The 20,912-nt window shown below is 43.7% G+C and overlaps 1 protein-coding gene across 1 annotated transcript in view; it reads left to right on the top strand.

Annotated features, from left to right (window-relative positions):
• Window positions 1-4,721: 4,721 nt before the first annotated feature.
• LOC133001568 (ankyrin-1-like) overlaps window positions 4,722-20,912 on the top strand; it is a 28,399-nt gene continuing 12,208 nt past the window's right edge. The window contains exons 1-34 of the mRNA XM_061071175.1: window positions 4,722-5,186; window positions 5,741-5,839; window positions 6,090-6,188; window positions 6,364-6,549; window positions 6,665-6,763; window positions 6,840-6,938; window positions 7,038-7,136; window positions 7,442-7,639; window positions 7,729-7,827; window positions 7,960-8,058; window positions 8,175-8,273; window positions 8,836-9,033; window positions 9,130-9,228; window positions 9,316-9,414; window positions 9,503-9,700; window positions 9,796-9,894; window positions 10,831-10,929; window positions 11,236-11,334; window positions 11,425-11,517; window positions 11,645-11,717; window positions 13,950-14,070; window positions 14,272-14,350; window positions 15,288-15,403; window positions 15,506-15,730; window positions 15,886-16,061; window positions 16,132-16,343; window positions 18,005-18,209; window positions 18,465-18,561; window positions 18,715-18,943; window positions 19,402-19,530; window positions 19,666-19,785; window positions 19,895-19,979; window positions 20,114-20,188; window positions 20,506-20,637. Coding sequence (XP_060927158.1) covers window positions 4,896-5,186; window positions 5,741-5,839; window positions 6,090-6,188; window positions 6,364-6,549; window positions 6,665-6,763; window positions 6,840-6,938; window positions 7,038-7,136; window positions 7,442-7,639; window positions 7,729-7,827; window positions 7,960-8,058; window positions 8,175-8,273; window positions 8,836-9,033; window positions 9,130-9,228; window positions 9,316-9,414; window positions 9,503-9,700; window positions 9,796-9,894; window positions 10,831-10,929; window positions 11,236-11,334; window positions 11,425-11,517; window positions 11,645-11,717; window positions 13,950-14,070; window positions 14,272-14,350; window positions 15,288-15,403; window positions 15,506-15,730; window positions 15,886-16,061; window positions 16,132-16,343; window positions 18,005-18,209; window positions 18,465-18,561; window positions 18,715-18,943; window positions 19,402-19,530; window positions 19,666-19,785; window positions 19,895-19,979; window positions 20,114-20,188; window positions 20,506-20,637 — 4,525 coding nt within the window. The 5' untranslated portion in view covers window positions 4,722-4,895. The remainder of the gene's footprint in view (window positions 5,187-5,740; window positions 5,840-6,089; window positions 6,189-6,363; window positions 6,550-6,664; window positions 6,764-6,839; window positions 6,939-7,037; window positions 7,137-7,441; window positions 7,640-7,728; window positions 7,828-7,959; window positions 8,059-8,174; window positions 8,274-8,835; window positions 9,034-9,129; window positions 9,229-9,315; window positions 9,415-9,502; window positions 9,701-9,795; window positions 9,895-10,830; window positions 10,930-11,235; window positions 11,335-11,424; window positions 11,518-11,644; window positions 11,718-13,949; window positions 14,071-14,271; window positions 14,351-15,287; window positions 15,404-15,505; window positions 15,731-15,885; window positions 16,062-16,131; window positions 16,344-18,004; window positions 18,210-18,464; window positions 18,562-18,714; window positions 18,944-19,401; window positions 19,531-19,665; window positions 19,786-19,894; window positions 19,980-20,113; window positions 20,189-20,505; window positions 20,638-20,912) is intronic.

The raw sequence follows: 20,912 nt of genomic DNA, 5'->3' as shown, positions 1-20,912 counted from the left end.
TGTGCTCGCTCGTTTCATGCTCAGCCCCCAGGGCCTGAAGCGTGTCTGCTCTCTGTGGCAATAATCAGAGAGGGGCTCATTCATCTGAATCCTACCAGAGTCCGACAAAACACAGCAGAGCAGTTACCACAGGACATGTCTACACTGCTCTGGATGTGTTTTTCCACTGGTATGTTCCGTGTGCATTGCACCTGTTTACGGCCGAGTAAGTGAGGGTGTGGTTCCCCTGCATCTTTATCTCACCACACCACACATACTTAATGACGCAAGTACACACACGCAGAAACACACACACACACAAAAACATGCCGGTTTGACGTGTGGGGACGCCTCGTCATGATGAGAAAGAAAATCAGCTGTAACCAGCAACCTCTCCCCGGAGTCTTTTCTGGGGGATTAGAGTCGTCTTGTAAACTGCAGCAGGTTGCAGTGCTCTGAGTGCAGGGGGGGGGGGGGGGGGGCTGTAGAGGGGCCTCTGTCGGGGTCAGCGCTGTGTTACCATGCCACCATACTGAGAGCATGTATGTTATGTGAAGTTGTGGGTGTCTCTGCGTCAGCTGTATTTGCTCCTGCTTTGATGATGGGTTTCCTCCTGGTCTCACCATGGCAGTGTGCAAACATCCCAGGCAACAGTGTGCTGCAGTGTGCATAGCTTGTGCCCTTTAATATTCATACTTAGCTTTAACAAACATAAGTGAGTTAACAGTGTGAAAAAGGTCAAATGTTTCAATTATGAAACATAAAACCTATTCATATATTGGATATATAGAATATTTTGTATTGACTACATGCATTAAGCCCAACTTATATAGGCTACTGCAGAACATACAAATCTTATGAAAAATATATTTGTTTTCATTTGGGTCCCCCTTCTAATGCTATATGGACTCACACACACACACACACACACACACACACACACACACACACACACACACACTCAACTATCACAAGAGTTGCAGTCACCATCTGTAAAGAGTGTTTTGTCATTCAAATCTTTATTCAGTGCATAACTTAAAGTGTGTGAGTTTGTGAGTGTGTGTGTTTGTGTTATACTGCAGAATGACATGTTTCTTAATTGTCTGTGACCAGAAGCTAAAAACAAATGTTTACTTGAGACAATGACTCCGAGGCTCCACATGAGTCAATGTTCTCACACAAAAGCTCAGGATTTATGACTTTGCACACAAGATGCTCCATGTTCTACTATATCTGATAAGTGGATACACTTTAAATATAGATATCTCCATCCCAGATACAAAAAAACAAAACTCACCCTGTCAGGTTGTCCTGATACTTCAGTCAGCTGGAGGAAACTTTCCCTTTTTAAAATTCAGTTCCTGCCATTGCCCGCTACTTTTATTCTTCTTTTTTTTAAAGTGACCTCTCTCTTTGCCCAGCGCTGTGCCACTGGTGTCATGCTGAGTGTGTGTTGTGTCATTTGTTGCTATGCCTTTACTCCAGGCATGTGGATCTTTTCTCTCTCTTTTTCACTCCCTCTCTGTCAAAGGACGACCAACAACCCCGTCACAATAGACGGCACAGCTTAAAGCTCTGTGTTATGAAGCAGTTTCTTTGGTGTGTGTCTGTGTGTGTGTGTGTGGGATGACAGCATACGTTGTTTTTCATTTGAAACAGAAAACCATTAATTTCTGCAGTCGTGCAAAAAAGCATCCGCTGAATGACTGGACGGCTGGTGAGTTTTCCTGACCAGCACTCTGACATGGCTGGTCAGAGGAAGGGCAGGGACGGAGACGAGGAGTGAGGAGATTATGCAGATGAAATTAAAAGGTGCAGGGTTTGCCGCAGTCGACTTTCTCCCTGTGGTTCTCCCTTGGTAGATCCGGCTCTCCCTCCTCTTCGCTCCCCCCCTTGTGCCGCATGAGTGATCCTGTTTCAGCAGCACCCCTCCTGGCTGCCTGTGAGAGGCATGAAGCACTCATACACTAACAGAACGCTGGGGGAAAAAACACTGGATGTGCCATGTGCCGGCCCATGCGCCAGGAATCACCAAACTCTCTCTTTCTCTTGCTCTCTTTTCTCCAATCACCTTGTGTGTGTCTTTCATTCAGACCGACACACCAGGGACTGTCGGTATTATCACACTTGCCTGAATAAAGAACATCAAATAAACCTAGGAACAATTTTATGGAGGTTTTATGGGAACAAGAGACCAGTTTACAGTCTGAGTGCTGTTTCTACATCACTGGCGTGCCCACCAAACCCCATAACATACAAAACTCAAGGTACAAATGCAGATTCTCAAACTGCGCCTACCAAAAATACCAGGGAGGAATGAAATGAGAGGAAAACTGATGGTTAACTGCTCGCTACTGAACGTTTTCAGTCTTAAAATGCTGTTTTTCATAAATAAAATAATAACCTAACTCTGTCTCCCTCTCCATTTCCCCTCTCTATTCCTCCACTTTATGTGCCTCTCGCTTTCTCTTACACCCCTTATCCCCCCTCTCGTTCCCTCTCTCCGTTTCACTTATAGGCAGATGCTGGCAACAGTTTTCTCAGAGCGGCCCGTTCTGGCAACCTGGACAAGGCCCTGGACCATATCAAAAATGGCATTGATATAAATACAGCCAATCAGGTGAGAGAACTGCATATTCCCCAGAGTGAAATTGGTGGAAAGTTATAACCTGTGACTGGAAAACTCATCAGCCAGTGAACCACTCTTTTTATTCACATATTCATTTTTTGCCTATCTGCAAAAATAATCTTCAGCTGTACTCGTGCATAGCGGAAATAGAAACAGAAATATTCAGTATTCTTATGCCCACAATTGAATCCTGCCAGGATCTAGTCTTCTCTCTCACTATCTGCCAATCTGAGTAAATCAAAATTCAGGAGGCGGTTGGGCTGCCCACTTTTTGTTGAAAAAAAGAACAGCAATGTGTGAAAGGAAAAAGGAGTTCATTTAATAACAGTGAAATGATGAGCCATTTTACATTCTTGTGATCAGATGTAATCCGAAAAAAGACCTGAAGTACAGTTGCTTCCACATCTGTTCCACATTGAAACGTTATACAACAAATATATCATTTATTTAAGGGTTTAGGTAATAACAGTATGTATGGCTCATATATTGTCCATGTATATCACCATTTGTTCTAACAGTATTTCTATATATATGTGCCTTGAGTGTCCAGTGTGCATGATGTGTCTGAGTTGACCACTGTGCCCATTCATCTGCCTGTGCACTCAGTCATGCACTGTACCACATGAGCATGCTCAGGTAGACTTAATCAGTGTCTGGAGGTGACAGGTGGAGTGTACAGAGTCTCCGGGGGAGGTGTTAAATGGAACAGGATCTTCTCCTTTGCCCCGTCTCCTCCATCCTGCCTCTTTTACTCTGACACTTGTTCCCAGAGTGTCCAGGAGGAGGCAGCGCCAGTGGGCTAGGACCACCGCCTTCAGGCTGCTGAGACAAGGCCTACACTGTGTGTGACAGAGATTCCTGTAGCTCATTAATCTAGCTTAGTCATGGTTTCCCTTGCATTCACTAATGCTGTCCCCAACATTTTGTTATTATAGCTGGTAATGCTTCTGTCAGGTTTTCTCTGAGGTCTATTCATAAGCCTCATTACAGACCCCACAATGCAATGGGGTCACAATTCATTTGTAGTCACCATTGTTGGGAAATGTGATGGGAAACATCTCATGGATTAAAAATGGAATTACATGCATAAAGTATGATTCCAGAATATGCAAAATTAATTATCTTGGTTTCATTGTTTGTGATGATAACCATCATATTAAATTGAGTGTTTGAGTTAAAGTGATGGTCTACAACACATATACACATTTGCATAGATATTTTTTTACACTTCCAGCTCCTGTAATTCAAATATTTGGTGGCTCTTTGTTCATAGAAAAATAAAAGTATGAAAACTGGTGCAGTCTGCTGTTCGTGTTGCTGTCAGCCAAACTACAGACTTTTGATTTCACCACCAGATGGCAGCAGAAATTAGATTTTACAAATTCTGCCCAGGCTCACTGCAGCATAAGGACAGTTAATGTACTCTATGCCATTTTATATATCTCCACGTTTTTACTTTACAATTAAACACACAGGCTGAATATCTACATGCTGCAACTATTGATATCCATAATCATTCATGTTTAGATGAACTTCTCAATGAATCAAAAAAAAAAATTACTGAAAATATAGTTGCAGAATTATTTTCTATCTACAGACCACTATAGCATTTCGTTTGGTGACACAGAGCAACATGATAATTACATGAAAACAGTTGTAGACCGTCACTTTAGCACTGGTTTGTGTTTGTCCTGATGCTGGTGTACAGAGTGTTGTGTGGATTTGACTGTGTTGGTCGTGTTGCTGTTCACGTGTCTGAGCTCTGCCGTGGTTCACTCACCAGCACGCTGCCGTTTCTCCTCCTCCCCTGACTGTGTTTTCTCTCTTCCTCTAAACCCTCACAACTGCCCCACTTCCCTCTCTCTTCCGATCGGGTCCTGGTTTACTAACTCACCTTCCGTTCTTTTTCTTTTTTGTTTGCCTTCCCCTCCTCCATCTCCTCCCTCTCTCCCCTCCCTCCTTCTCTCCTCTGTCTGCAGTAGAGTGATGGTGTGCTGTGGTCTCCCCCCACTCAGAGGAATAATATCAGTGGTGTGGGAAAGGTCCAACCTCACATGTCCTGTGCGGCTGTAGGAAGGCTGTGTGAGGTCAGACCTATTCCACACGGCTTGTATTCTTCCCAGCCACGAGACCAGCGGCCTGCCATCCCCCTCCCGTCCTCCTCTTCCTCTTCCACCTCCTCCTCCTCCTCTCCCCATCATTAATCAAATGGAAATGTTCACATCCTGATTTTCATCCCCGTAGATGTCGTTTTTGCTAATGACCACTTTGATTCTGAGAGTGCTGCATGCCTGGTGTAAGTATTTGCCTGCCATGTGTCGTGAGTTCTTCAGTCTCTGTGATAACAAGCCCAGTTGTTTTGTTTGGCATGGCCTACATGCGTTTGTGTATACATGTGGTTGTTTCTTTGAGTTTAGAGAATATTTGTATTCCAAGTGTGTTGCGGACCCTTCAGTGTGACGTCTGCTCTCTCACTCAGAATGGGCTCAACGGGCTGCATCTGGCCTCTAAAGAAGGCCACGTCAAAATGGTGCTGGAGCTACTCCACAATGGAATCGTTCTGGAGACCACCACGAAGGTAAAATCCCCTGGAGAAGAAAATATTACCCACCTGTTTTGTACCAAGCACAATTTGTGAAACACTGAAACTTGCTCAACCTGCTCAAATGTGGCCCTCTATTCATCTCCCCAATCCACATCAAGTTTGCATTTGCATGCTATATTGTTGTTTTGTTTTTATGTACAGTGGCAATTTCCAATATTTCCAATATATGCAACTGTTCAGTTTACTAAGAGGTTTACTTAGTTTAACCTCAGTTGACAAGTCACCAGAGTTACTTTTACACACAACAACACACACACACAGCTGTTTTCTTTGTTAATGAATATTAACTGTCACCGCCTATTCCAAAAAATCTCTGCACCTTAGTACTGTACGTGCCCATAACTCTCTCACTGTATATATTGTTTCGTTATATATATATATTGTTGTTTAATGTCTGATTGTTATGTGCACCAACCACACCAAGGCAATTTCCTGTATGTGCAAATATACTTGGCAATTAAAAGAATTCTGATTCTGATTTTGTATACTTTCAATTTATGGTTGTGCTCGTCCCTGTGTTTAAACAGAAAGGGAACACGGCCCTGCACATTGCGGCCCTGGCAGGGCAGGAGCAGGTGGTCGCAGAGCTGGTTAACTACGGGGCCAATGTCAATGCTCAGTCCCAGGTGAGATTGAGCGCTGCTCTCGTGGCGGTGTTCACAGGACACACTGAGGCCGTGCGTCAATACTATGTCAACTTTACTGTGAAGCAATTCCATCAGTTAACATTGGTCTTTGTTCCTATATTTCTGTGTTTGTTTCTTTTCACTGTTCATCCTTGTGACCGTCCTCCTATCTGTCACTTTCTGTGCTTGTGTCCCCTCTGCTGCTGTGTGTGTCTGTGTGCGTGCGTGTGTCTGTGTCTTTCTGAGACAGAAGGGTTTCACTCCACTCTACATGGCTGCGCAAGAAAACCATCTAGAGGTTGTGAAGTTTCTTCTGGAGAATGCAGCCAATCAGAGCACTCCAACTGAGGTATCAAAGAATTGAGAGAAGAGCAATCTTCAAAACCCCTCAACCCCATCCTCGCTGATCCGGTCTCGCTGTGTTCTCATTCTGTTTTGTGCTCAAAAGCCTCTTTCCTCACATCTCTCCAATTTTCTCTCCCTGGGTGAACCTGCCTTCTAACCTCCTCTCCTGTGTGCTTCAGGATGGATTTACTCCTCTCGCCGTGGCTCTGCAGCAGGGACATGAAAATGTTGTAGCCCTGCTCATCAACTATGGCACCAAGGGAAAGGTCCGCCTCCCTGCGCTGCACATTGCAGCACGCAACGATGACACGCGCACGGCCGCGGTGCTTCTGCAGAACGACCCCAATGCTGATGTGCTCAGCAAGGTGTGTGGGTGACCAGAACCCATCGCGTTTGGTGTCCTCGTTTGGTTTGTCTTTGTGTTTCTAAAGTGCAAAGGTAATGACAATGACGTGCACTCACCCTGACGTGTCCTTGCAGACTGGATTCACACCCCTCCACATTGCTGCACACTATGAAAACTTGAATGTAGCTCAACTGCTGCTCAACAGAGGAGCCAATGTCAACTTCACCCCAAAGGTAGAGAATAACTGACAGAAGGTGAATCTCTTGTCCTTGCTCACGTGTGTCTAAGTGCATGTGCATCTCTGTGCAGAACGGAATCACGCCTCTGCACATTGCAGCCAGACGGGGGAATGTGATCATGGTCCGTCTCCTGCTGGACAGAGGGGCGCAGATAGATGCCAAAACCAAGGTACAGCAGACACCTATCCCAATGTTTCCTAAACTCTTTGATTCACTTAATGCCTTTGATGCATCATTCACTTAATTACTGACATTCGTCTCTTGTCAGGACGAGCTGACTCCTCTGCATTGTGCGGCCAGAAACGGTCATGTCAGGATTATAGAGATCCTGCTGGACCATGGGGCCCCCATCCAGGCAAAGACCAAGGTAAACCATCTGATGTAGATGCATGAAGAAAAGGATTCACTCCTTCACTTGTTTATTTTACTCTTTAAGTAATGAAGATATAATGTGTAAACAATTCTTTGTTAACGTGTAAAAAAAAACTAGACAGACGGAGGAAAATTACATTTCTAGCCAGTTAGTCAGTTTTTCTCTTCCCACTGTTTTAATTGGTGACTCGTAATGGATCACGATTCATATTTGTCATCTTCTTCTGTCCAATCTGTGTGGAACCAAGAGGATCATGGGACAAGAAATGGTGGTCTTTAGTTTTTTTTTTTCTTTTTCAGAATGGCCTGTCTCCAATCCACATGTCAGCGCAGGGCGACCACATGGACTGCGTCAAGCAGCTCCTGCAGTACAATGCAGAGATTGATGACGTCACAATGGACCACCTGACTCCTCTGCATGTGGCGGCACACTGCGGCAACCACCGCATGGCTAAAGTACTCCTGGACAAAGGGGCCAAACCCAACTCTCGGGCACTGGTCAGTGACAAACACTAAGGTTAACACCCAGTTAATGCCCAGTTCTTTATTATCTTAGTGGTGATAACTGCTCCTTTTTGTTTTTACAGAATGGTTTCACTCCTCTGCACATTGCTTGTAAAAAGAACCACATGCGTGTGATGGATCTCCTGCTCAAACACTCTGCATCATTAGAGGCTGTGACTGAGGTGAGGGATCAGGAGGGAGAAAAGGAATGAGGATCATTTATCTAAAAAAGGGTTCAAATTAAAAGCACCTCAATGTGTGGCGGTGCTTTAATAAATCTAAAATGATTCTAATGCTGCTCTCTTTCTGAACAGTCGGGCCTGACCCCTCTGCACGTGGCATCCTTTATGGGTCATCTCAACGTTGTAAAGATCCTGCTGCAGAAAGGAGCTTCCCCCAGCGTCTCCAACGTGGTCAGTTCCCATCTGAAATTCCAAGAGCCACACAAATAACCAAATGACATCGTAGTGTCGCTGTTTGTTTCGACTCTGACTGTGTGGTTTGTCTGTTTGTGTGTGTGTGTGAGCAGAAAGTGGAGACTCCTCTCCATATGGCATCTCGGGCAGGGCATCATGAGGTGGCAGAGTTTTTACTGCAGAATGCTGCACCGGTGGACGCCAAGGCCAAGGTAGAGCTTTCACACAGCACCATCTGTGTATCCATGGACACAAGCAAAACATTCCTCACTGCCATATCATAAATGTGCTGAAAGTCTTGTTTTGATAAATGGAAAATGGGCAATATTTATGTGCCACTTTTTCAGTCTTGTTGACCACTGAAAGAGCTTTACAGAACAAGATGCACTCACCCATTTAGACATCCATTTATACTTCTATGTGTAGTGATTTTTCTATTAAACATCATTCACGCACTGTCTGCACAGCCCTTGGGGAGCAGTTTAAAGGCTCAGTGTCTTGCCTAAAGCAGACCGGAGCAGGGATCAAACCAGCAGCCTTCTGGTTAGTGGTCGACCCTCTCTCACTCCTAAGCCACAGCCATGAAAAAGTGCCTTTGCTCTCCTGAAGATTTATGCGAAAGAGCTTTGTTTCAAAACAGCCTCAACTTGACTGGTAGTGAAGATGACAGTGAAGACACTAAGAGCTTTAAGCAGGATGATAGAAGACCGTTTTTTCAGGTGTCTAACACATTAAGCTGTTACAATGCGTCTCAAGTCCTCTCTCCTCCTCCAGGACGACCAAACCCCTCTGCATTGTGCTGCTCGGATGGGCCACAAGGAGATAGTGAAGCTGCTGCTGGAGCACAAAGCCAATCCCAACTCCACCACCACAGCAGGACACACCCCCCTGCACATCACTGCCCGGGAAGGTCATGTACAAACCGTCCGCATCCTATTGGACATGGAGGCTCAGCAGACCAAGATGACCAAGGTACGGCCTCCATTCTGCGTATTCTACACAACCAAAGCAATATCTTCCAGAACCTAAGTCATTCATAACGTTGTGTTCCATTTGCTGCCTCTACAGAAAGGCTTCACTCCGCTGCATGTGGCCTCCAAGTACGGCAAGGTGGATGTAGCAGAGCTGCTGCTGGAGAGAGGAGCCAACGCTAACGCTGCAGGGAAGGTAAATAAATCAAAAAGGTCTTGGAGAGTGTGGGAGGAAGGATGTAATGGAACACATGCTGATGAAGGCTTCATTGTGTTTTCACAGAACGGTCTGACTCCGCTGCACGTTGCTGTACATCACAACAACCTTGATGTGGTCAACCTGCTTGTCAGCAAGGGAGGATCACCGCACAGTGCAGCCAGGGTAAAAGAATAAAAACACAAATGCAAACACAATCCCGAATGTTTAGTGCTTGTTTCTATGTCTGACCACTCCTCTTGGTGCGCTCCAGAACGGCTACACCGCCCTGCACATTGCATCCAAGCAGAACCAGGTGGAGGTGGCCAACAGCCTGCTGCAGTATGGAGCTTCAGCCAATGCTGAGTCACTGCAGGGGGTCACACCTCTCCACCTGGCCTCGCAGGAGGGACGGCCCGACATGGTCACCCTGCTCATCTCCAAACAGGCCAATGTCAACCTCGGCAACAAGGCAAGAACAATGAAAGAGGGATTGAAACTGTTATTTACTTTCAATTGTACCGTCATAATGTCTGATGTTTGTCCTTTGACCCCTGTCACCTGTAGAGTGGATTGACCCCTCTCCACCTGGTGGCTCAGGAAGGACATGTTGCCATCGCTGACATCTTGGTGAAGCAGGGAGCGTCAGTCTACGCTGCCACACGGGTAAAACCCCTTTTATGGCGCTGTAATCAAAACAAAACAAAGAAGAACTAGAAGAGGTGTCAGAAGTGCATAACTGTACCAAGGCCCAGCAGTCCCCTTATATCCAATCAAGCAGCACAAAATTGTAGGCTATACACATAGATATCATAGAGTTTGTTCATCTATAAAAACATTAAAAAACACAATGTTAAAAAGTAAAAAAAGATATTCCTGGATCTGCCCCCTGATCGAGGTCTGCACCAAAATTGAATGGATTCTTTCCGGACTGCTACAACATCTGTCAAATAATTGTCCTGGTAATCCGCCCTGTATTCTTTGTGTAATTCTGCAAATTAACAGACAAACAAACAAACAAAACACATAACCTATATTTCACCTGTAACTGAGGTCAGGGTAATCAGTGTAGAAAATCCTTCAGTAGCGGATAGCGTCTAAGTTCTGTAGCACAAATAGCCTGATGATGTCATGGCAGAGGGTCGTGTTACCATCAATACAAGGCAGACGCTAGTGAGACCAGATCATTCACATCCCTGGTGCATTGGTTTTACAGCTGTGTATTGACATAGAGTTGAGACAGTAGTTTGTAATGATTAATTTATGTCTTAATTTATATAATGTTATCAGAAGAACAGATCCACAAACTACAGCACTAAAGAATGACACCTATTTGTATTGCAATACTGTACTGTAAATGAGAAACAATTTGATCCACTCTTTCTGAATGTTCTTTTTATTATTGCTTTCTTTTCAAAATAATTTTGTTTGTGCATTTGAATTTGATCAGTTGATGTAATATTTAAGACGCTGACCACAAAAAGGATCAGATCTACATAATGGGATCAAAATGTGGTTGAAAAAATAAAAATCCATAATGACAATACTGCTGTATGATATTGATGATTTCTTTGTTTCTATTATGTCTCTTTCTACTCTCAGATGGGTTACACCCCTCTCCATGTAAGTTGTCACTATGGCAACATCAAGATGGTTAAGTTCGTCCTGCAGCAACAGGCCGATGTCAACAGCAAAACCAGGGTGAGTGCCAGTCAATGCATAGGGTCGAAGTTACTCCATTTGACGTCATGATCTGCTGTTTGTTTCAGAAACATCTCAAAAACAGTTGTGGTTATAAACTGTTGTTTTTTACTAATGTCTTTATGATGATAAATGTGTCGTGATTAGAAATACCGTCTTTTATAGAAAGTCTGGCCCGAAACACAATTTCTGCTCATGTCAGAAAATTGTGAAAAGGCATCCATCATGAGTTCCTGCAGCCCGGTCGACAAGTGGACATAGGGTTACATTTTGCTTGTTTTGCATTGTCTTTGGTCGCTCTTCCAGCTGGGTTACACTCCTCTGCACCAGGCGGCCCAGCAGGGACACACAGACATTGTGACGCTGTTGCTGAAGCACGGAGCTCAACCCAACGAGATCACTACAGTGAGCATGAACACAGCATATCTGCCCTCCAGCTCGTTAATAAGTTTGGTTGCCAGTGATCTGATCAGTCTGCCTCTCTCTTTTTGTTAGAATGGCACTTCGGCCCTCTCCATTGCTAAGAGGTTGGGCTACATCTCTGTGATTGACGTCTTGAAGCTCGTCACAGAGGAGACAGTTTCCATGGTGAGAAGTTTAGAGTTGCTATTACCGTCTTTCACATGGAATTTCACTTTTCTTTACAAAAATATATCAAGTTTAAAACATTTTCTCTTAAATTTGTATGTGTAACTTCCTCTTCTGTTCCCTGCAGACGACCACAGAGAAACATCGCATGAGTTTCCCTGAAACTGTGGATGAGATACTGGACGTTTCTGAGGATGAAGGTAGAGCAACAGAATTGTCATTATATGACTAAATCTGATTTTATTATGTATAAACTCGTCAGATACATTTATGTATTTGTTCAACTCTTTTGCCCTTTACCCTTTTTTAGGAATTGCACAGCTAACATTAGGTATGAATGTCTCTTTCTCTCTTCGTGCGGCATTCATAGGTTGTTGTAATAAAGTGTTTGGCTCCATTTCAAGCGCACTCTCTGCATCTTTACCTCTCTGCCTCTCTCTTGCGTCCCCTCTGTGGTGGTGCTCACTGTGATGGTGGCTCTGGTTTCTCATTGGCATGCTCCCATAGCACCCATGTCTGTAACCTCTAAACGTCCTTTTGATGACACCCTCATCCTCTAACTGTCCAGGTTATATAACAGCAGTTCTTGCTTTTACAGTCATAGTTTTATTCAGTATCAGCCCTATAATCATTGTTACCGATATCACATTTAAATCAATTGAATATTTTGCTGCTCTGTGAGCATTATGTGTTCCTAGTTGATTCTCCTGTCATTCTTTTTTATGACTTAGGTAGAGTCTGCATTTAAATCCGTCTCCCTGGTGCATCAGTGTGATTTGTGTTTGTTGGACATTAAGGGGGAATCGTCATTTAATAAATTGGTATAATCAGTATTTTTAAATGAACAATATACCTCACTACTTGTATATAAAGGGAGTTGATCGGATCACCCAGTGCCAGTTACCCTCAGCACTGCAGAACGAGACTTTCAGTGATTTTTGTGATTTTTCGAACCTGTAATGTTGGAGTTGTTTTTCAAGAAAAAAATGTAAACAATCAACTGTATTCTACTTCCCCAGCAGTCAGATACGGTTCACAGTTAGTTTGTGAACATATAGCATGTAGCATTTAGTAGCTCAACAGCCAGATATTTTCACCCATGAGTTAGTAGAGACCAAAAGCAGCTGAAAGGAGAGTGATTGTTGTTCGTAGTTCTTGCTGTAAACATGCAACCAACTTCAGAGAAGACAATCTGCTTCCTTTTATACCGGTACACACATGATGACCGGGATCATTACTGATGCAGAGCTAAAACACTCATGCCAACAGAGATTTTTATACGTCAGAGACCCCAGTTTAAAACGAAGAAGTGTTAGTGTGGATGTTGCCATTTTGTCTGCTCATGGTTAACGACCTGTTTCTGTTGCCCCCACATGGTCAAAAAGGTCAATAATTGTAAGTTTAACTAAGTAATACCTGAAGTTAAGAACGCCGACTTTACAGTGTGTCTTGATATTTTTAAACCCCCTGATAATTCAGCTGACAGATTGTCACTGTTACTCTAAATATAGAAAAATAGAGTTGCCTTCTAAAAGACACATCTCACATCCGGAATGGTAAAACGATATATAGCATATTGCAATGCTTAGCCTACCTGACGTGGCACATATACCTGGTTCACAAAACCGAACCTGTGGGAAGTGCGATGACACCAACAGTGTCACGTTGGCTCTGCAGCTCACACGGACGCCCACTCACACAGGCTGAGCTGATACAGTCACATTTACAAACACACTGGGGAGACTGACTTTTGTTTGCTGGTGAATTTCTGAAAATCACAGCCATTTTCGGGGGGGTAAGTAACCGAAACATCAGGATAATACTGTACTGTGCGTTCAAAGACGAGCAAGGAACAGATTGTGCTCCTGTCGTGTGCGTTGTAGTGTCCTGATGCTGTTGTGATTGTGTCTGTGTTTGAAGTCATGTGATTTTTTTTTTAGAGCAAATCTCCCCACACATCACTCAGGGCCAGACGATAGCTCTGAAACCTAAAGCTCAATAACTGTTTGTTCTCTAGACAGCAGATTTCTGGAATGAGATTATGTTGCTCTGTGCACAACTACCCAGACTACGTTCACCAGAAGTCCCCTCCTGTTTCACTGTAGTAATGTTTAGATGTGTTGAAGTGCCAGATTCAGCAGCCTGAAACAGTGACCTGCTGGACTGCTGAAGTGTTTTAGGTGATCTGTAGAAGTGACTGTATTTCAGTTTTTGCTATGGTAAGAGCAGTAAGGTCAGTGTACAGATCATCATCACTAATGGCTCATTTCACCAGTCCACCCCACAGAGCCATCACCTAAATCCTGGGTCATCATGTTTTCTAACCCGTCTAACCAGCGGTTAACCATCGTCTTCTTTTCTTTTCTCTTTCTCTTTGCTGTTTCACCCACCTGACCACGGTCTGTTCGCTCTCTTTGGCATGTTCTCTGAAGGAGAGGAGCTCTTGGGGACAGAAGGGGCCAGGTACGGGAAGATGGATGACATGAAAGACCATGATGACGATTTCCTCTCCCCCAAGAAATCACTGGAGTACGAGAGAGGGCTGGGCACAGCGTAAGGGGGGCTGGGTGGGGAAGTAGGGGGGAGAGCTGAGCTGGTAGCCACAGGCTAATAAGTGGATGGATGGATGGATGGATAGAGGGGGGCGCACCATAGACAATCACTGAACACCAGGGATGAGCTCTTGGGAGGAGGTGAGACGTAGATAAACTTCTTTTACCTGACTTTTTTTTTTTTCCTCTTTTCATACAACAGAAATTACTCGCCAGCGATTCCCAGGATCCCACGAGTCTCTCCAGAGACTGTTATCCTGAAAGAACATGAGATGGATCAGGTACTGTACTGACCAGCATGAGGAATATACAGCAACATGACAATATTAAAGGGGTAACAATTTACTATTGCTCCTCGGTAATTGTGGGTGACTGAAAAGACAGATTCAAAAATATAAATGAATTGTTCACATTAAAGCAGCACAGCCCAACACTGGATCCTTCATTTGCCATAAAAAAATAAAAAAGTAGCATCTTTCTTTAGACTTTCCTTAACTGATGTATGGCAACATCTTGGCATATACCAACTTGTCACCTCGTTTGCAAAGCAAAATTTCTGGTATAAAAGTGTCCAAACCCAAGATCAAATGACTCAAATCAGCTGAGTGGCCTTTATACTAAAGGTCCACTTCTACGTCTCCATTTTTAGTGGAAAAAGTTTGCTTAAGTCTCAGTCACTATGAAAACTAATAAACCAATAGACCATGACTGTGAGATGCAGTTGAAAGCCAAGAAACAAGGGAGTGAGTTGAACTTGAGTAAAGATCCACTTCTTGCATTTTACCTAAAGTCAAAAATAAAATTTCACAGAATGCATGTATTTAATGTTTTTTTTTTATTATTATATGGAGGGTTATGATTTTGTGGAGATGCTTTAATCTAAATACACAGTTTGATATTAAAACTACGAAGAGGATACTTACTTACTAAGCATGCACCGTGATCCAGTCATTTACAAATTCAATTTTTTGTAATATGACCTCTGTGGATGAGGATCCCTCCTCGACAGTCATTTGAAGATAAAAGATGTTTCATCTTCATTATCCACTGTCAAAATGATCGCTTCAAAAATAAAAACGGATAATCAATTTATCATATCCCTCTCCATATCCTCTCCTATACACAGATGATAGTGTAAGTAATACAGTTTGGGTTCCTATAAAAGATGATGCTGGACTTTGCTCCTTAGAGAATTCATAGATTTTCTTTCTGTTGCAGCAACACACTCCACTTCCACTTCCCAAAGAATATGATGATGACTCACTGATTCCCAGCAGCCCAGCGACTGAGACGTCGGATAATGTCAGCCCGGTCGCCAGTCCCATACACACAGGGTCAGCATAGCAGTAATGCAGAAAAATACAAAATAAATTCACTTAATCTCTGTTTGATATCGGATTTGGCAGCTGATTATCATAACCCACGTCTGATGGCAGGTTCCTAGTAAGTTTCATGGTGGATGCTCGGGGTGGCTCCATGCGAGGCAGCAGGCATAATGGTCTGCGTGTCATCATACCTCCGCGGACCTGTGCGGCCCCCACCCGCATCACCTGCCGCCTGGTGAAGCCACAGAAGCTGACCAGCCCCCCTCCCCTGGTGGAGGGAGAGGGGCTGGCCAGCAGGATCATCTCCCTGGGTCCAGCTGGGATGCAGTTCCTGGGGTGAGGACGCTTTAGAGCCGCCTTTATCTACGTCTACCTTTTTATTTCGTGTCAATACTGCCTATAAATGGGGGGGCAGTGACAAAAACGTTCTTCTCTTTATCTTCTGTTGGAAAAGTCGTGATTATTACAATAATTTCATTTGTGTTGTTTAGACCGGTGATCGTGGAGATCCCCCACTTTGCTGCTCTGGGCCGTGGCGACCGAGAGCTCGTGGTGCTGAGGAGCGAGAACGGCTCTGTCTGGAAAGAACATCGCAATCGCTACGGTGACGAGGTGCTAGAAACAATCCTCAACGGGATGGATGAGGGTAAGAGTTCAGACGCGTCACGCTTGATTTCAAACTGACTGTGCTTGGTATTGATTCTGAAGAACTACAACCTCCTCTCTTCTCTCCCCAGAATTAGAAAGTCAAGAGGAGCTCGGGAAGAAGCGAATTCGCAGAATCATCTCCACCGACTTCCCCCTTTACTTTGCTGTCGTATCACGCGTCCAGCAGGAGAGCGATCTGATTGGCCCGGAGGGAGGTTCTCTGACAAGTAAATTGGTGCCGCTGGTCCAGGCCACGTTTCCCGAGACGGCAGTCACCAAGCGAGTGCGACTGGGGCTGCAGGTGAGATTGGACGATGTGGAAAAGGATGGAGAAGAGACAGAATCGTTAATGCCTGTGTTGCCTGAAAAGAAAAAGCATGTTGGATGGATTTTTGATTGATTTTGTAATGAACAGATCATATCAGCCGAGTTTTCCTGATATGACGTTCTATTTCTGTTTGCTTATTTTCCTTTTGGTATTTCTAGAGGTCCTATTTTTCCTTTTATTTCACACAGTGCATGCACTTGGCACCTTTATATGACACAGACTGCTCATTTAGTGCTGATATGTTATTGTTATCTTCAGCGATGTCTTTCTTACTAATTAATTTATGTCACTGGTGAAGCCCTGTATTAAGTATATTTAACAGATTCATTTGAGATGCCTATCTCAAACAGGACCTAATGGGAAATCATCTGCAATCATGGTACAACCAGTACAACAACTGTGTTTGTGTTTATACTTATACTGGCCAATGGTTTTGGTATCACGAATGTCTGAAAATGTACTAAAGAGCCTTTTTATAAGAACTGAAGTGTTTCCCCATCCTGAGCACCTTCTCTGTTTGTACAGCAAACACTATTCAAGTGTCAAGTTCAGGTTCCCTCAAATATACACACCAAAGATAAGAGAATTCCCTTTTTAGTAAACTTTATCACACTTATATACAGCAAATATTTGTTAATAAGAGGACATATTTACAATGAACCTATGAAATTAGCACTTTTCAGCAATCTCACCTTTCTGCCTATCCTGTCACGTGAAACCAGTTTTCTTTGCACAAGCATCCATCCAACAGGACCCAGTCACATACGCAGACAAAACATAAAATAATAGACTTTCATCGGACTGTCCGCTGTAAATTCAAAATCAGATTTTTTTTTTACAGGGTTAAATTGCAGATTGTACAATCTAAAATCAAGTGTTTTGTCATTATTTTAGACTCAGTGATACCTTTCACTTAAACCATTTTCAGTTTTAAATAATTCAAATCTTTATTAAGGTTTAAAAGTGAAAGGGTCCGTAAATATCACATATTTTCCGCTGTCTGTTCTGGAAATGATTGCTACTTAAATACATTGAAAGTGAAATATTTCTAGGAAACTAACACAGAAGAAACCACACATGCTGTTACCTCAAAGCTGCAAATAGTTAATATAACCAAATGTAAGTAAAATAGACACAATTTTCTTCTGCAGTTTTATTTTAACCATTTCGTCATTTTCTGAATCACATTATATTGAACTTAAATCTTGCTGTAGTATCATCATGTGGCCTTATGAAACACCACAGAGCCTTTTCTTTGATTTCCTTTTTGTAATAATGATTGTAAAAGCTTCTTGTTAACACACTCTACTTTTCACAATAAAAAATGATGATTAAGCTCTACAACCAATGTGTGTTGCTATTGTCTTTCCAAATGTATTTATCAAAACCTTGAGGAATATTATTCACTCTTCGCTTCTCTCTCTCTCTCTTCATCTTTAATTTTTTCCCTATTCGGTTGTCCTCTCTTTGACCCTATTTTGCTCGTCCATCTCTCATTCTACCTGTTATCCCCAAAACATCTCAATTACCTGCTCATATCTTTTATTTTATTTTATCACTTCTTTCTTCCACATCGTCAAACCTGTGCCCTCGTTACGTTTCCCCCTTCCCCCATCGTTTGCCCTCAACCTCAGGCTCAACCAGTTCCAGATGAATTGGTTGCAAAGCTTCTAGGTAGCCAGGCAAACTTCAGCCCTGTGGTCACTGTGGAGCCTCGTCGGCGCAAATTCCACCGACCCATCGGCCTGCGCATACCCCTGCCCCCGTCCTGGAAGGAGAGCCCCCGAGATGCCGGGGAGGGTGACACCACCAGTCTGCGTCTGCTTTGCTCCGTCATAGGTACTGCATGCAATGACTGGGAGTTTTGTGGGTGGATGAGTAAGTGTGTGTGTCTCTGTTTTGACGTGGCCAGTTTCTTTCGATTACCAGGCAAGTTGAGAGGCAACATTGCTGATTCGCCGTGGTGATGTCAGTGCCATCGTTAGATAACAATGTTTCTGATCTATCTTAGAACAACCCTTAGACTATCTCTTTATTGGTTGTGTCGAAGCTAGATTAACCAGTTTGACCTTTCTCACCCTGCCGGTTTCCCAGGTGGCACAGCGCCAGCCCAATGGGAGGACATCACTGGCACGACCAAACTTGCCTATGCTAATGACTGTGCCGGTTTCACAACCAATGTATCAGCACGGTGAGTTCAGTTGGCACAACGCATACAAAATGTCAGCTGTTATGTATCAAGTTTAAATGTCCCTGTGCCATCTCAAGTTATCCGGTCAATCTGATGATGAAAGACAAATATATATGTTGAATGCTGTGATTACATTTCATTATGTCCTCTCAGGTTCTGGCTGGCAGACTGTCCTCGGACAGCCGAGGCCGTCTCCTTTTCCAACGTGCTCTACAGAGAGCTGTCAGCTGTTCCCTACATGGCCAAGTTTGTGGTGTTTGCGAAGATGAATGAGCTGCGCGAGGGCCGCCTGCGCTGCTACTGCATGACCGACGACAAGATGGATAAAACCCTGGAGCAGCACGAGAACTTCACAGAGGTGGCTCGCAGCAGAGACATAGAGGTCAGTCCAGAGACGAGTTTTCAAAACCACTATCAAACACATGAGACTCATCACTTGAAGTATGTTGAACTCAATGAAGGTGAACATAGGTACTGCTCTGCCATGCATTTCTACCATAGACTGTGTATAAAAGGTGGAAGACATTTATAACATCACATAACTACGTAAAACCAAACTTTTCAGAAACATGAGCACTTGAAGAGAAATCAATGTGATAAGAACTTCCCAAAATTAAAGAAAACATCTTGAGAAAGCCTTTTTAGTTTGGCCCATGTCCCATCCACTCACATGGAGGAGGCAGATTTTATGACCTACACTGCAGCCAGCCACAAGGGGGCAATTGAAACGGGTTGGTTTCACCTTTGGCGAGCTGTCGTTTCATCCATCTTAATATGCCGTTTATGGTTTCTACTGTAAGTTGTTGGGACTTTGGCTAATGTCTGAGTCACATGCTGCAGGTGATGGAGGGAATGCCGCTTCATCTGGAGTGTTCAGGAAACCTGGTGCCGGTGAGAAAGGCCACCCAGCAGCCTCGCTGCTTCAGCTTCCAGGCCTTCAAAGATAACAGAATTCCTGTGTCTGTTAAGGTACCTCCATTTTCTCTTAAAAATCTTTCCTGGATTTTATTTTACTTTGTTACTAACCATTGCACTACCAGCTCAATCTCCCAATCTATATCTCTCTGTGTCTTCATTGATCTCTCCTGTGTCTGTGATTCTAAGGTGAGAGACAGCAGTAAAGAGCCCAGTGGATTATTGTCCTTCCTGCGCAAGAGCACCAAGTATGAGGACAGTCAACACGTGCTCTGTAACCTCAACATAACCATGCCTCCATGCATCAAGGTAAAGCGCTGCAGTTTAGCTCACATAAACACAACATGTTAGGCATCTTTATTAACAGTCTAATTCCCTGAGATGTCTGACCTCTGTGGTGTTTGCATGTGACTGACAGATTGTGGGAAGTGAAGACCGGAGGAGAACTCTGACCCCGCTGGCTTTAAGAGAAAGATACAGCGCCCTGAATGAGCCTGCAATGGGTATGAGACTTCAACTGTACCACAGCATCATTCCACCCCATTCACAGCACTCTGTGTAGTATACACGGATAATCTCAACTTTACCTTTAATTGACACGGATGTTTAACTTTCTGTTGTGTTTTAATTTCTGCAGCATCAATGAGTGCCATGGAGAGGACTGAGCTGAAAATGGCTGTGATTGCAGAACAGTTGGGACTGAGCTGGGCCGGTAATGTACAGCTGACTAGTGTGTGTGTGTGCTGTAAACTGTCCATGTTTACCTTATGTCTGACAAGCTTTCCTCGCTCGTTGTTGATCAAACAAAGTTAGAACATGGCAACCGGCCATTCAAACTAATTACTGTTTTCCAGCCGTGGCTTTTTAACAGACAGAATATTTGTTTTCATCTGGTCGGAGCTTCTGTGAAGCAGGTTTTTATTTCGAGAGCAGCACAGTGACTGCTGCGACAGCATGTCACACAGGATATATTATACAAATATTGCCCCTGCTTGATCCAGATCTTCTCCTTCACTTTTTTAAAAACAGAGTTGGCTCGTGAGCTTCAGCTCAGCGTGGACGACATCAACAAGATCCGTGTGGAGAATCCCAACTCGCTGCTGGAGCAGAGCTCGGCACTGCTCAACGTGTGGGCCACCCGCGAGGGCAAGAGGGCCAAGAGTGAGTTCATGAGTTTTACGATAGAGCTCAACAGCGTGGATCCGGAAGTAAATATCCCATTCATTTAAAAAAAAAAAGAGAGATTTTGATGATCAGCCATAATATTGTTTTAAAAAATCTGTAGAAGACACAAGTCTGTATGATTTCAACTGCATTTTCGGGAAACTTATTTTATTCACAATGTCAAGGAAGTTTTAAGTTTACTTCCGGAACCAGATCCACTCTAAAAGTGGGCTGTCATGGTTACGCTCTTTATTCTTTAAGGTTCTGCCTTT

The sequence above is a fragment of the Limanda limanda genome, chromosome 5 (genome assembly GCF_963576545.1).
Source record: "Limanda limanda chromosome 5, fLimLim1.1, whole genome shotgun sequence".
In the NCBI taxonomy this organism is placed as follows: domain Eukaryota; kingdom Metazoa; phylum Chordata; class Actinopteri; order Pleuronectiformes; family Pleuronectidae; genus Limanda; species Limanda limanda.
Note: the sequence above shows the minus strand (reverse complement) of the source record. Positions and strands in the feature narration are given on the sequence as shown.